This window comes from Gordionus sp. m RMFG-2023, chromosome 3 (assembly GCF_954871325.1).
Source record: "Gordionus sp. m RMFG-2023 chromosome 3, tfGorSpeb1-WG-v2, whole genome shotgun sequence".
Lineage (NCBI taxonomy): Eukaryota > Metazoa > Nematomorpha > Gordioida > Chordodea > Parachordodidae > Gordionus > Gordionus sp. m RMFG-2023.
Window position 1 is genome coordinate 17,634,061 of NC_088777.1, and position 15,998 is coordinate 17,650,058.

The 15,998-nt window shown below is 28.1% G+C and overlaps 1 protein-coding gene across 2 annotated transcripts; it reads right to left on the reverse strand.

Annotated features, from left to right (window-relative positions):
* Positions 1-5,530: 5,530 nt before the first annotated feature.
* Positions 5,531-11,501, reverse strand: LOC135926156 (ectonucleoside triphosphate diphosphohydrolase 4-like). Of its 2 annotated transcripts, none has more exons than XM_065461887.1 (5): positions 11,057-11,501; positions 8,100-8,417; positions 7,646-7,928; positions 6,600-7,143; positions 5,531-6,243 (listed from the first exon to the last, which is right to left on the reverse strand). In XM_065461887.1, the coding sequence occupies exons 1-5, from the start codon at positions 11,442-11,444 to the stop codon at positions 6,100-6,102; spliced, it is 1,677 nt and encodes a 558-aa protein (XP_065317959.1). In that variant the 5' UTR covers positions 11,445-11,501; the 3' UTR covers positions 5,531-6,099. The 2 variants fall into 2 exon arrangements, with proteins under 2 accessions (XP_065317959.1, XP_065317960.1); XM_065461888.1 differs by having other exon boundaries at positions 11,118-11,256.
* Between the last annotated feature and the right edge of the window lie 4,497 nt (positions 11,502-15,998).

A 15,998-nucleotide genomic window follows, 5' to 3' on the forward strand; every position in this document is an offset into this window, starting at 1 on the left:
ATGCAGGGGCTCGAGCCCCCTCAAAAATATGAATAGCCCCCTGAAAGAAATTCTTTAATGGCCCCCTAATATCCTACTGAACGAAATAAAAAAATTTGAGAGTCCCCTGAACAATTTTTTAAAATTCATTTATGTATTACATATAAAAAATTAATGACTATAAATTTTTATTAAAAGTGCTATTTTAATTATTAGATTAATATTATAAATTTTATTTTAATTATGCTAACCATTGCAATCAAATTCTGAGTTAAAAATGTAATATTAATATCACTTATAGTTATAATAATTTTATATTATTATTATATTCAGGCGCGTACGCAGGAATTTGGTCTGGGTGGGGGGGGGGGGGGGGTGGGATAATATAATTTTTTTAAAATATTAAGTATAAATTTATTAGGAGTAATAACTTTTCTAATACACAATTTTAAATAAATGTGAATTATAAAAAAAATTATATATATAAACCAGCATTGAAAAACTATAAAATAAATGTGAATTATAAAATATAAAGTGAATATAACCACGATATGAATCACTTAAATGACCCAAAATTTAAATTTAAATTTTTTGAGCCTTTAAAATTTATATATAAAGTATAAAATTAAATGTTGGAAATATAAATAAATACACAAAAAGTTTCTTAGGAATAATTGTAATTTGTATGTTTTGAGCTAATTTTTCAATTATCTATCCTTGCTTGGCGTTAAATGTCTATGAATATTCAAAAGATCCAAATTATTCAATCTACTTTCAGAAGTTGCATTTCATAGGTATGTTTTTCAGAGACTTGCAGGCCCGGCCCCCGGGCCGGACCGTATTATAATTTTTTTAAACATACCCGAGCTGGGTCCGAAATATTTTTTATAAAACACCCGGGCTGGGCCTAAAAATTTTTTAACAAAAATATCCGGGCCGAGCTGTATATTTCAAAACTAAATATTTGAAATCGCCATTATTAGCTATAAAAATCAATAATAAATATTAATTATTTTAAAAGAATTGGGGCCGGGCCTAAAAATTTTTTTAAAAAAAACCCGGGCCGAAAAAAATTTTTAAAAAAAATCCGGGCCATGCCCTGAAAATGGTACCTCTGCTGGGTTCTGTTATTCATCTTAAAAAAGAGAATGTTTATGGGAAGAGTTGCTAATATATATAACCATTTTATTACATTGGGAATATAATCTAAAATTTGTTTGAAATAATGCAAAGCATCCATAGCATTTTTTTAGGACTATATCTATCAACCATAGTTAATCTTTTAATTATAGTTATTCAGCTAATAAGGCATCATAAGATACGTTAACATCTTCATGATAAAAATTTAACAAATATTTATTTTTTTTCTATCACCATCTGAAAAAGGTTGGAAAGGCTTTTGTGGAAGTAATATCTGCGGATTTGTAAGTGCTGCTTGATGAATTAAAAACCATTCATTTATTTGGGTTATAAATATATCTAAAAGAGGGGACATTTGTTTTATAATTACTGATCCTATATTAATGTTTTAACGATGAGCTTGCTTGCTGCAAGTCGAGGGGGACAAATATTAAACACGTATAGCTCTGCTTTTGGCTCAACAATAACATATAAAATATGAAATTCTTCATCAACATTAGCTCTAATTTCCTTGAATTCTAATAAAATGCTCTCCGCTATTCTCATCTTCTTAATCAAGTCAATGTCATGTTTTTGAAAAGTATTACATAAAATAGTTGTATAATTAAATAATACATTCTAATGAGAAAAAAATTTTGGAGTATGAGTATTGAATCCAATAATTTTCTTGCTTCTGAGGAAATATTTCTTTCAAGCCATTGTGATAAGTAATAGCATTAATAATCGGATCTTCTAACTCCATAAAAGCTGTTATGTTTGATGGCGGAGACTCGATCTCGTTGGACAAGCTTGCAATTTCTTTCTTCCTGTTGGACAAGGAGTTTCAGAGATAATTATTATTTGACTAGAAATTTAGATAAATAATACGAACTAAAATTTGAAAATAATAGGTAAATTACGCCAAGGAAAACTTGAAATCAAAATTAATTGATAAAATAACTTAGTAGATGAATGAAATAAATGTAATTAAATATATATATGAGATAGGAATAAATATTTACAAATATAAATTAATAATAACAATAATATTTTTGAAAAATATAATCCGCCATCTGCATTTTGTGGCTTTGGGGGGGGGGGGGGGGGATTTGTCCCCCTGCCTCCTCCCGCTGCGTCTGATTATATTAGAATATACATTTTATTTTCATATTATAGAATTATTAGTTTTTGAAATTCGATATTAAATTTGAAGTATTATAAGCAAAAAAAAATATTTATATACATAATAATAATGGCTTAATATTAATCAAGCATTAACAGTTATAGCTTAATTTATTTTTATTATTTTATAAATATAATCATGTATTATTTGGAAATAAAATAAATCCAATTAATATGTGTTAGCCGAGTTCAAAATCACTAATCAACTATATTATTCATTTTTAAATTTAATTTTCTATACCTCTTCCTAAGAAAACTAAGATCCAAACCAATATATGAAACTACTCTGTTAAAACTCAAAGTATATTAATGAAGTCATCTTATACTCATTTATTTTATATTAGATAATGAAGAAAGAAGAATTTTATTTTGAGATGAATGTTTTAAATATTGGAAATGGAAGCAATATTGATAATATTTTAGACAAAAGAGGAGGCAAGGGAAAGAGTTGAAGGGCAAGTGTATTTTAAAACCACTTATACTCATTTATATATTTACTAGATAAAAAAAGATGAGCTATTGATTTTGAGATGAATGCTTTAAATAATGGAAATAGAAGTAATATTGATATTGATATTTTAGACAAAGGAAGATGAGGCGATAAAAGAGTTGGAGTTGAGGAAAGTACATTTAAAAGTTTTTCAATTTCTAACTATATTTAGTTAATATAAAAAGAGTAATTATAGTTCTGAGAAATATAAACATTGAAAGCTAAAAGGTTAAAAGAAAAAAAAATTAATTAATTTATATATAAAATATTTTATTTGTAAACAATAGAAGCTATATGTAAGGCTCAATCTGAAGATATCTTTTCTGGTATTAAATTTTCTAATATAATTAAAGGTAAAATTAAATACAGATATGAATTCTGATGTTATCAAAAATGAATATGTTTTTATCACTAAGTTGCTAAATTTTTTTATATTCGAAATCACAAATATTTAATGCTCCTTAATATTATAAATTATAATATATATTCTGCAAGCGCAAATATTTATTACTGTAATAAATAAATAAATATTTTGTATAAAAATTTATCTTAAGCTTACGGCAATATAAGAGGTATGTGGGGGGGGGGGCGTTTTTAGTTAAGCCCTCTAGGATTGTAAGGCTAATGACACCCCGAATATATAATATTAAAATAATATACATTATATTATATAGAACAGTAGAGAACCTAAGCAATTTTCCTGCTGAAATGCGTTCACTGAAGGATAATATAATATGAATTAAAAATTAAATGGGAAGGATTTAGATAAGATGAACGGGTATAGTTGGTGAAAACTGGAAATATTTTAGGAATTGCAAATTAAATACTTTTTACTTAGGTCATATGCATTACTGAAATCATTTTAACTAAATGTATGTGGTGACATTTTGAACACATTGTGGGATATTTGCAGCTGCCTAGCATCCTGAACTTCTTAGGTAAAAAATTGGCATATTTCTGATAAGAAATTGGTGTAGTTTCACCCATAGATTTTTTGGTCTGCCCCTTAAAATAATTCTACAAGTTGTCTTGCCAGGGTCATAATAATTTTTTATAGAAATGATGCAAATTTTTCTAATTCTAAGCTTTTAATTGAAAATTTCAAGTCAAGCCCATAGAAATATTTTGCACAAGTTTGCCTGGCAGGATTATTGAAAGTAGAGGTCTGTAATAGGCGGGTTTTAACCCAAACGCCTGTCTGCCCAGTTTACCTGCTCGTCCACCCACTAATGATTTTATTAGCTCTAATATTATAATATAAACCGTGACTACTGAATTTGGCTTGATATTATTCATTTGTTTCGTTTCAGAGCAACAAGCTTTGCTCCAAACAAGGGCCTCTTAAATTTGGTATGTCACTCTTTATAATCTTGTTAAATAATTGGATGATTGATTTTATATAATAAACAGGTTTGGTTGGTCAGAATTAGTGTAGTTAAATTCTGGAGATATAAAAGGTTGACGTTTTCTAGCTCAAAGACAACATCTCGCTCAAAAGATTTGATGGATTTAAAAACCTTCTCTGGAATGAAAATTGGAATGGAATCCTTGGTTTCGCTAATAGTAATAAAGGTGTTTATTCAATCATTTTTGATAAGTCACTATGTTTGTTGGAGCAGTTGTATTAAAAGAACTTAAGGCCCTAAGTGTTCTATTTTGGTCAAAATTTGTTTATATAAAAAGGATTAATACTCATTAGATTATGATTTTCATGACTGTTTCCTATCTATTATTATTAAGTCGTTTATAGTGCTAAATAAAGTATATCAATTCTGAATTTTTTTTGTGAATATAGCTTGAAGTATAGAGGTGTTCTATCTACCTATATAAAATATGACTAATTTGAATGCGTAAATTATTTGCTAAAAAGAAATGTAAAACGAGATTTTTGTTCAACATGGTATTAAAAACTTATTTTAAAATATTTTTTTATTAGATTAATTAATCGAATAAATGAACATATGTAGGGTACATGGTATTACAATACATATTTTGAGAAACTTTGAAACAAAAGCCTAATAGATCAGAGATATGCTATGCCCTGCCGGGTTGAGCCGGGTAAGGCCTGAAAATATTTATTCGGTCCGAGCCGGGCTAAAAATTAACTGGTTGGGATTACAAAAAGTAGAGATGCCCGGCACGCTTAATAGAGAATAGAAAAAAAATTATTCTAAAGCCATTTTGTTAAAAAGATATTTTTTATTTTGCTTATAATCTTAATGATTAGATGATCTGCTACAATGATCCTTCATTCATAAATAAGATTTCTTTTATCTTTATTTATATTTTGGGTGTTTATTGTTATAAGAAAATCATGAAACCAAAATTCTCATCATTGTTGGTTATTTTTCCATAGGATATATTTTTAAAAAATCGGGTCGGGCAAAAACTAAATTCCAACCGGAGGGCTTGAAATTGGCCTTTGCAGATCTTTACAATAAATAAGCAGTTAAAGGTTGTGGCCAGTTAACTCACTAAGGCCATTTATCCATGGTATCTATCCATAGGGTTCAAATATTTTCCATACCGAGGAAAGTATGACGCTTGGGAGTTATCAACTTTACTTGACCAGTGTGTTCATGAATTTATATACCAAACTCACATTTTTTAATCCCTAATTTTTTTAAATCCTGATAAATGAAAATGTGCATAAATATAAATATTATACATAATTTTTAACTATAAGAGATTATTTTAGTTTGATATATACAATAATATTTATAATGATTAAGTCAGTCACTTCATTCATGTATCACGAAGGGGGAAAAGGGGGGGGGATTGATTTTATTTGATTTGAATTACAAATTATAATAGATATTGTTTTTTTTTAATTTAATTTTTTTTACAAAATCAAAATAATCCATTTTTTCGTTTTTGTAAGTATTAGATTTTTTGAATCACATCAAATATTTAACAAATATAAATAATTTTATTATTTTAGGGATACTAAAGGTAAATGATTTATCTCAAAATTTCAGAGGCTTTATAAATAAGCATTAATTAAATTTGAAAAACAATATAACAATGTTGGCATTTTGAATGTTTAGCTCCTTATGTTATTAATTTATATACGAATAAAATGAAAACCAATTTTTTAATTAGAAAAAAAACTTTAATAAATTCTGTCCTTAGAACATTGTTTTTGGTTGACCATTGATTCATCGTTTTATCAAAATTTTTTATAATAAACCGTGGAGAAGAAAAGACAGTGGGTAAATTATATTCAATTTGAAAATATTTGATAAATCAAAAGACACTTTTTAATGGGTGATAAAAAACCTTCTAGTTTATTTTTTTAGGGCTTTGTAAATTTTATCGTATGGTAATCATTATATATTTCGTGTATTAATTTTTTCGTGGTTTGATTCCTCGCTTTTGGAATAAGATAAATCATGTAATAGTGCGTAAATAATCGCTCCTAGAGTCCAGTGAGCTTCTTTTCCTTTTATAAAGAGTACCGATTCTATTATTTTCTATAGGTGTATCAATGTAAAGAATTTAAAATAATATAGTAATTAAACCAAATTAGTCATGAATTAAATACACTTTATTATAAATTATACAGTTTTATATAATTTAAAGAATAATATATTGATTGCAGTTATCAATTTTTTTTTGTTTTAAGCTTTTTCAAACTTAACGGAGCTCACTTGAAAATTTTTAAACTTAGCAATGAAAAAGAAAAATTAGAAAGAAAATCCATGTCTCAAAATTCAACATTTTTAAAGGGGTTTTACAAAGTTTTCAACGGGATGGGGATGAGATTGAGCAAATCTGTCCTTTTCCCTGACGATATTATTATTTAAAAGTTAGAGGATTTTAAAAAAACCTGATCCTTTGGAAATTTGAATCCGTCGTGTAACACAGTGTATATCCAAACCGATTTAATACATTGATTGATAATCATATTCCTACTATACGTAGGATTCAATAATACATATTTTTTGAAGGTTTCCGAAGTTGGATTAAACCGCGTTGCGCAATATATGGTAGATTTATTTTCAAAAGCGGTGGAATTATATAAGCCGCCGAGTCCTAAAATATCATGAGATGAATACCAGAATTCTGATATCCCGTAAAACTTAGGTAACAACGTATAATTAGGTAGTTTGGCGTAAAAACCAATTGGATCATGTAAACCACTTAAAGAGCAAGGCTCTAGCGAACATTCGGAATCCAGTTTAAGCATAGGGAGAAGTGATTTGTGACATAATTTAAAGTTTCCGGTTCCTGTAACGTTTATTTTATATGTGGAGTCGTTCTGAGCCCAATTATGAACTAGTAACTTGTATTTATAGCCGATGGGATAGCATGGATCTAGAATCTGAATCGAGTCTCCAGATATATTTGTATTGTTGATAACCTGTAAATGTCTTTATTTAGAAGCAGGGAAAATGTAATTTAACAATTACAACAAACATTTTCGATCTTGATTAATTAAATTTAACTTATTGGATTCTAAAAAATAGTCATTTAAGAGTGAATCAGCAACAGTATTTAACACCTTAAGGCCACGTATCAATACCTATATCTAGATATCTTTTAAAATATGTTTTAAAAACTCAATATTTGATGAGCAAAGAAAATTGGGGAAAGTCAAGTAATTCCTAAAACTATATCAAAATTTTAATTTAACACTTCATTTTTCAATTGAACCTTTTTTCTTTTAATGTGGAACTTTCCCTTATTTGTTTGACCTTCCTGTATTTTTTGATCCTTTTCCTATTTTCGATCGGACCCTTTCTTAAACCTTTAGTCTTTTCTTCCTCCACTGAAATTTTTCCCTTTTCAGTCGGTTCCTATGGGAACTCTTTTTTGATAGGACCTTTTTGTTTTTGTTGGAAAATTATCTATGTTATTATTTTTATATATTACTTTAATATCAGACTTTTTTTATGCATCGCAATGATTTCGTTGGTACCAAATCCTAGTAAAGATGTAACATAAACACCATAATTCCACGCCTTTTTGATAGTCTTGTTAGAAATTCTACCACTTAAATCTAATTGATAAATGGAATTAGCAATTATTTTTCTGGCATATTCTTCAATTTGGCTCGTGTTTTCGGAGTTGTTTAAAAAAAAGTTTGAATAATTGCCTGGGACTTCATAAGCTATTTGAAGTGAACCTCCTCCCATTTCTAATATACCTACAGTGCCTAAATAAATAAATATTTATATTCATGAATAAAGCTAATAATAAACAAAATTTCTTCATAACCGACTTAATACATTAATTTTACCTCCCTCTCCACCTATTCTTCTGGTAATTTTGATTTAAAGTGCGTGTTATTATTTCTAATACTTTAAAAAAAATTGTTTATTTTTACTGTTCGCCTGTCTATCAAACTTTCCAAGCATGTAGTTCATAGCTATCCACGCGTAGATACCTTCCATTTTTCCGCTTATAATCTGAATATGAGAAGGCGGAAAAACTAATTGAGGATACTTGATTGCAATATCATGTCTACAATCTTTCAGTATCGCTTCTTGTTCCTTGAATGAAACCAATCTCATGCCTGCCGTTGCCATTATATACAGCGGGGTATCTTGTAACTTTGGTAGGGGTATTTTTACGATAACAGAATCTATCAATTTAATTAGGTATTCTGCTGAAAAAGTAGCATTGTTTGTAAATGATGATAGCCCTAAAATAAAATACACATTAGTGGTATCTTTTTAAATTAAAAATCATTATTACATTACAATAGTGTCCTCTTACAGTATATAAAATCTGTAATCTGGATTCAAAAATATGCGAAACTAATTCTGAGACATGACAGGACTTTGAATAAGTATGATTTTAACTTTAAGTTTTCTCGTATTAAAGGGTAAATAAACTAATATAAAAAAAATTTCTAATAAAATAAAAATTTTCTAGCAGCTTTTCAGGGGTTGAATTGCTTTTTCCCACTTTCAACAAATCATAAATTTATGAAAATTTCCCATTTTTTACAAATAATGAAAAGAATAAAATTATTTATTAAAGAAAGTTGGTATGAAATTAATTAATTTTTAATATGATCTTTGAGGAATCTCCCATACAAGAGAATTCCAAAAATATTTTTGTTTATTACAATATAACTTTAAAATTTATTATATCATTTTTTTATTAGTAAGAAAAAAAGTAAAGTTTGGATATCCTGTAAAAGTAAAGTCCTGAAAATTCATTTTTTCTGTCCGAACCCAGTCCGACCAAATTTTTTTATTAATTTTTATTTTTTTAGCTCAACCAGGCTGATTTTTTTAAATTTAAAAATATAAGCCCAGGCCCGAGTTTTTAAAAAAAATATTAGGTCTGACCTAGTGTTGTTAAACAGTTTGAGCCAATTTTTAAAAACGGCTAACTCAATATTTTATTAGGAAAAATATTATGCAAGCCTTAAGATTTTGCTCATAGGTGGCACAAAGGTTTGAACATCTATTAACCAAATCTCGAGGCTTAGACAATATTTTCTGGCTAAATATTGAGTTAGCCATTTTAAAAAATCGGCTTGAATCGAGCCGTAACAACACTAGTCTGACCCAACTAGCCCCAAATTTTTTTTAAAAAATTGGCCATGACCGGGCTCTCTCTAATTTAGACTAGGCTTTCATTTGTTGTATGAATTCATTTCTATGCATAGATAATTACAACAAAAAAATTAATAAGATCTTCCACTTTTGGTTAAGTTGAATCTCTGAAACTGGAATTCTATGACGTTAACATTTTGTCTGAAGTAGCTGATATTTCGCCTGACATATTATTAAAAATGTAAAATAAAATCAAGAAATATATTTTTGGTATTGGTAGAGAGAAAGAAGAGGCTTATCGGCTCTGGTAATCCATTATTATTTATAATAAAATAAAAAAATTTTTAGAATTTTATTATAGACTTACAAATTCGTTTGCAAATATTTTTTTAATAGTAATAAAATGAATATTATTTAAAATATTTTCTAAAAAAACATAATATAAGTGAAATTTTATATATTTTCAACCCTCAAGGACAAAGAAAAATTATATACTCCCATTTATTATTTTCCCCAATATTTTCTCGCAGATTCATCTCCCCCCCCCCCCACAGTCTCTTGCAGACAGATTGCCCATATACTAAGCCGGTCCCTGCTTAGGGGGATCTATGGGAAAATTGATTATATTGAAACTAAAAAAGGGAATACTAATATATAAATGAAATATAAAGAGTCTAAAAAAGATGACAAGATTAGAAAAAATGCCTAATAAATACATTTTCAAAATAAATTACTTCAGGGATTAGTCATGGATTAGTAAACCCGAGGAACGTATCATCTTTTAGCCGATATAAAATACCCTTTATGGCCCAGTATTGAAATGTTTTGACGCATTTCATTACTTATTGTGCCTCGTTCCCTAATATTCACAAAGTCTCATTTAGGGTATAAATGGCATCATTTTATAAGCAAAAGTATAAATTTTTTTAAAAAAAATCTGATTATAAGGTAATATTCTTGTAGGATTCGACTCTTTAGACTCGGATGGGCCATTTTAAAATTTTCACTCGCCAGACCTGATCGGACGAAGAATCTATAGGGCGAAGCCAGATTCAAATCTCTGCAAGGAATTTAAATGATTGTTTTCCTCACACATTTTATAAATCTTCGATTCTTTAGAAAAATAAAATCAAAATTAGCTCGAGCATTTATAATTTTCTATATTTCCTTGAAAAATTAATAAACCATAAATGGATCGGGGTCAGGAATTATTTGAATTCGTATCTTCACATTTCTGAAAATAATAGAATTGAACAAATCTGACTCGGATAATAAAAATAAAAAAATTTATCGGCCGAGTTGGACTGGAGATAGTAATCCGATGAAGGGCTCTAAATATCATACGATCTTTTAAAACTATTACTAAAAATGCTTGCTGGTTTTAGGGTGGGTGGTATCTTGGCCCTTTTATTTAAATGCTTGCAATATTTTTTTTCAAATAATATTATATAATTCATTTAAATTTATTTGATAAAAAAAAGACAGGTGGAAATTTTCCCACGCCTAAAATACAAAATAGTCAATATTGTTAATCACTCGCGGACCTAGTAGGAGGAAGTGGGTGTTAAAGTTCTTTAAAAAATATATTATTGGATTATTCAAAAAAAAAAAATTCATACAAATTTTGCAGGGAATGAACAAGCGTAGACAAATTAAGTCCCTCTAGGTGGCAGATAATTTAAACTTGTATTAATAAATTAAATTATTAGAAAAATTTACAAAACTATTGATATTAAATTAGTCTAATGCAATTTTTTTCATATTGTAAATATACCAGGCATTATCTTCCTTACTAATGCCTTGTTCATATTGTCAGGGTCCTTGGCAAGTTCTACCTTTAAGTAATCTATGGATAGCCTCTGAGAATAGCGTGACTTTGAAAAGCTAAGAAACGTATCATTTTTTATTTTAGAATTATTGGCAGCTAAACTATTTGAAGAATTAGGCATGATAAAATAATATTTGTAAACAAATATTCGGCTTCCACTGCTACCGGCATCAATGATTATTATATATTTATAATCGTTAACAGGAAAGTTGGTTAAAATTGGAATATTTTTTTCTATTTCCTTTATAAGAAAGTGGAAATCAAGTGAACACGCTATGTTTAAATAGCGTATTATTAGCAGAAGAATTGAATATAAAAGAATATAATTTTTCATTAGGCGAATTTATGAACAATATACTAGTATAATATAAAGAAATAGAATCCAAATTTTGAGGGATAACATTAAATATTAAATTTGTTTTTAAAAAAAAAAATTGAAACATTCATCATCTATATTGGCATGTTTATAATAATTTTAAAAATATTTATATTCGGTTCTTAATTATATACTAATACAAATCTCCTGTAACTATTGTCTTTAAAATTATTTATTTATTATCTTTTCGAATTCGATTTGATTCCTTTTCTTCCTTGGGCTACTTAAAACTTGAAAGAATAAAAAATAATAATTCTTTATTATTTTATTTTTTAAATTCAAAATAATTTTTTTTATAAATAATTATTTCGCCAAATAAAATTTATATATTTCAATGTTGTACATGTTAATTATAACGTAAAGGCGTTATATGGTTTTGCTCTCAGAAGATTAAAATTTATTATCTAATTCTTTACTTTCCATAAAAAAAAGAAATACGTTATTTTATTCTTTCTAAAATTTAACGCTGTTCGTTACTTTTAAAATAAAATGTAGTAGATATTATTAGTTATAAAATAAAAAAGAATAGGACAATATTATAATTAAAAAGGAACGAAATGTATTTAATTTATAATAATAGTGTTGCCAATAACTAGTTATGTAAATTTCTACTAAAAGATAATGAACTAGCTACATTTTAAACTAATACTTATTTTAGACTAGTATATGAAAGTAAAGTTTAATGTGTTTCAATCATTTATTTCAAGCTTGACAACCAGATAATTTCTAAATTCCATAACAAAATTAACCAAAAAAAATGGGCCACAAATAAATAACCAATTTTGCTTTAAATTACAGGCCAATTTTGGCACTAAATTATTATAATATTCTATTTAAATGAGATTTCTTTATAGCATGAGCATTAAAATCAGATTTAATAATGTATGATATATATTTAAATTATTTTAAGCATTGGAATAGCTAATTTTTAGCCGAAAAATTTACACAACCTTAGAATTAGTTTCGTAAGAAATAATATTAATAAATTTTTGGACTATTTCTTCTGGGGATCAATTTAGGTGGTTAATTTAAAATAATAAATATGCTTTAGTTAGCAATAGGAAAATAATCTTATAGACTATATATTATTTATATTAAATTACAATATTTATAAAATTTATCGGTTCGGTTCAGGTTCCAGGAAGAAAAGATTATAAAGGTTTAGTTTCAGCTCAGGTTTTTAAATTCACCCTCCCGCCCATTAAAACTTTTGTTCAAACCGTCCCTGCCTAATGTTTAAAAATTATTTTATTTTTTAAAAAGATTTATATCATAATACTTCCAAAAATAATTAAACTCTAAAACGAGCAACTATTCTTCATAATTATTCTCTGATTATTAAAATTATAATTATATTAATTTATGTAAATGTTGATATTAAACAATATTATTTGCCAATCATTTAATATAGCCAGGAAGTTGATATTTACGCTATTTTCATTAAAAGCTCAGTAATTAACAGTGTAGGCAAAATTTTTTCAGTAGAGTAAGCATAAGTTTTAATGCATAGGTTTTATAGTGGTTTGCTTCCAGTAAATTTTTTGTCATCTAGATGATGGTCATTTTTATGATGGAGCCCCTTTCACACACAAGTAACTGCAGCCTGCAAAAAAATTGGCGGATAATTTTTCCAATCAAATTCATCACCTAAATTTGTTATCCGGTTTGATGTGTATGAGAAGAGTGAATCAAGTGTATCACAATTTTTTTTTTTACAACACAGCCGAAAAATGTACTTAAAGCATAATAAATGACAAGTATAATGAAGTTATAAAACTTATAGGTTAAAATACTTCATTCATTCACTTAAGCCGTTGGTCTACGACTCTCTTGAAGAAAATGCACGCGAGTTATGAGAGCCCCCTCATATAATCACACTGGTTTCTCTCTAGGATACCAAAAAAACCTTGTTACTTATATAAGAATAATAAAAGAGATGGAACTAAAATTTCTCTCCTTAGTTGTTTAATTATTTTAAATAAGTTTTATTAATTAAAGTATTTAGAGGATTGCGTTATGAATGTAAACAATACACAATGTCGAGATATACAATATCGTCGTAAAGGTACAGTTCGAGATTCATCTTGGCCACCAATTGGGAAGAGTTAACGTTAATTTTAATGCTTTAATCAAAATTATTTTTAGAAACATTTATTAAAAAAATTCAATCTATATTAACAAATTAATTTGAATATTATCAAAATCAAAATTTATCTATTTAATATTAATGTATTATAAATCGTTTTTCTATTAACGGTAACCAACTAAATAAATCATAATTCATAACCCATACGGCTTAATAATTAAATGAACTATTTGCGATAATAAAATCATGCTGAGTTTATCAACATCTCACCATATTCCCCATTCTTAAACTTCAATTTATCTCTAAATAATTAGAGCCTTCCTATCCTGGACCATCTAATTCTAGCAGCGTCTACATGAGCGGGGGGGGGGTGATAGGAACAGTTTGCATCCAATTTCTCTCGAGGGGGTAGGGGGTAGGCGCCTTTATAGGGGATAGGATAAAATTAGAGGGTTATCTATCAAATTTTTAGATGAAATAGGACAAATATATTGCTGTAAAGATTATTACTTTTATTATAGACCTATTATAATATAATATATTGCTGATAATTGACCAAATTTATATATTGCAAACAATCATACACATTAATTTCCAAATAAAACTTTCTGCTATACTTTTAAGTGTAATTTAAAAGGGTTAGACATTCTCAGTAAACTCATATTCGCCCGAACATTATGCTATAATTATGCATTCATTATAAATGTGAGGGTTTTGAATTCATGATCTAAAGAATATTTCTTTTATATTCACAATATTTTGATAGTTGGTAGTAGAGCCAAAATAATTTAAGTTATGCTTTATAAAATGTATTAAAGGAGTACCATTATAATTAAAAAGGTGTAATTAATAATGTAAAAACATGGGCACCGAAGGCGGTAAAAAAATTTGGGGGGGGGGGGGGGTAGGAATAGGTTTTTGAGGAGGGTTTTCATTGAGTGAAAATCCTGTCATGTAGACGCTGAATTCTAGAACTCTTCATTTTGTTTGTGCTCTCTTGTGTTTATTCTCTTAGTTTTTTTAATTGTTTATGGACCTCCTCTTGGTCCATTTTACCGTTTGTATTGTGTATGCCTCGGGCCTTTTTTTAATAGACTTGGCCCCCATTTTATATTAGCATTGTATGTTCGGGCCCATGCCAAAGTATTTTAATTGTTGCGACCATAATTCGTTGTTTTTAGTAACTGGTCATCTAAGCCGTAATTGATTCACTCTCCTTCTTATTTTATGTTTGAATACCACGTCTGGCTTAATTCAAGTTTCTGGTTAATTAGTCGTCCTATAATTTTTTAGAAACTAGAATAATCCTATTTTGGTGTTATTCGTCTTATCGCTTCCTTGACTGTACGTACATATATTTCTGCCTGATCGTTAGAAGTTGGGTGATAATGAGACGTAAATAATAGCTTTATTCCACTCCACCTACAGAACCTTTGTAATTGACCTAAATTGACCACCTTGGTATGAGACCAATTGAATTTCCGAACCTAGAGAATACTTTTGTTAGTTTTTCTATTACTACTTTGACTGTTATCCTTAACTTCCTTTCTAACTCGCCCCACTTAGACACTATCAACTACCATCAAATAATATCCGTTCTGTATTGGATCCATTATGCTCACGCGTAGCTTGCTCCACGGTTCCTCAATTGGTTCACAACTATTAAATGTATTTTTCCTTAGTAGGCACTTTTTTATATTCGGTGTAGCTTTAGCTCAAGTTTTCTATCTGTCTTTTTCTCTAGCTAGTACACATAGCCGCCCGTTCGATCAATTTTTTATCCCAAATTGTATTTAGATCCTGCATAATCGTGTGTAACTTAATCGTTTCAGTTTTACCATTAGTGTCACTAGGGGATGGGAAGCGCAGGGGCTCGAGCCCCTTAAAAATTTGACTAGCCCCCTGAAGCGAAAAATTTTTTTTTAATGCCTCCCTAATATCCCTCTGAATTAAAAATAAATTATTTTGATAGCCCCCTGAACGATTTCTTTTATATTTCTATTATGTATTATATAGATTTGATTTTATTATTTAAAAATTAATAAGACACTAAATTTTTATTAAATATTATTTTAATTAGATTAGATTAATACATATAAATTATATTTTCACTATGTCAGCTTGCATTATTTAAATTATTTTATAACCCTAATTAAATAAACTAGGGCGTCGACCTAGCCCGATCTTCGGCCGGGAATAGTGTAGCATGGGAATCACAAATGGCACCGAATCAAAGATAGCCATGAACAAATAGTGGTTAGTAACAAATAGCGATGAATCACAAAGCATGAGATATCAAAGTTATACAATATAGGTATGGGGTAGAGTAGGTAAATCTAAAAAAAAATTAATGTATCGCCATAATATAAATGAGTGTTTATCAATAGCTTATTTATTGAGCAGAAAGAATGATAAATAAAAATTAT

Bases quoted from the DNA above. Each gene is read 5' to 3' on its own strand.
- LOC135926156 (XM_065461887.1), bottom strand. From the start codon at position 11,444: ATGAAAAATTATATTCTTTTATATTCAATTCTTCTGCTAATAATACGC. The intron at 7,929-8,099 runs GTAAAAATAAAC...TTATTTATTTAG, and splicing joins GTTTGATAGACAGGCGAACA to GCACTGTAGGTATATTAGAA. The intron at 7,144-7,645 runs GTAATATATAAA...TTCTAAATAAAG, and splicing joins AAAAAAAGTCTGATATTAAA to ACATTTACAGGTTATCAACA.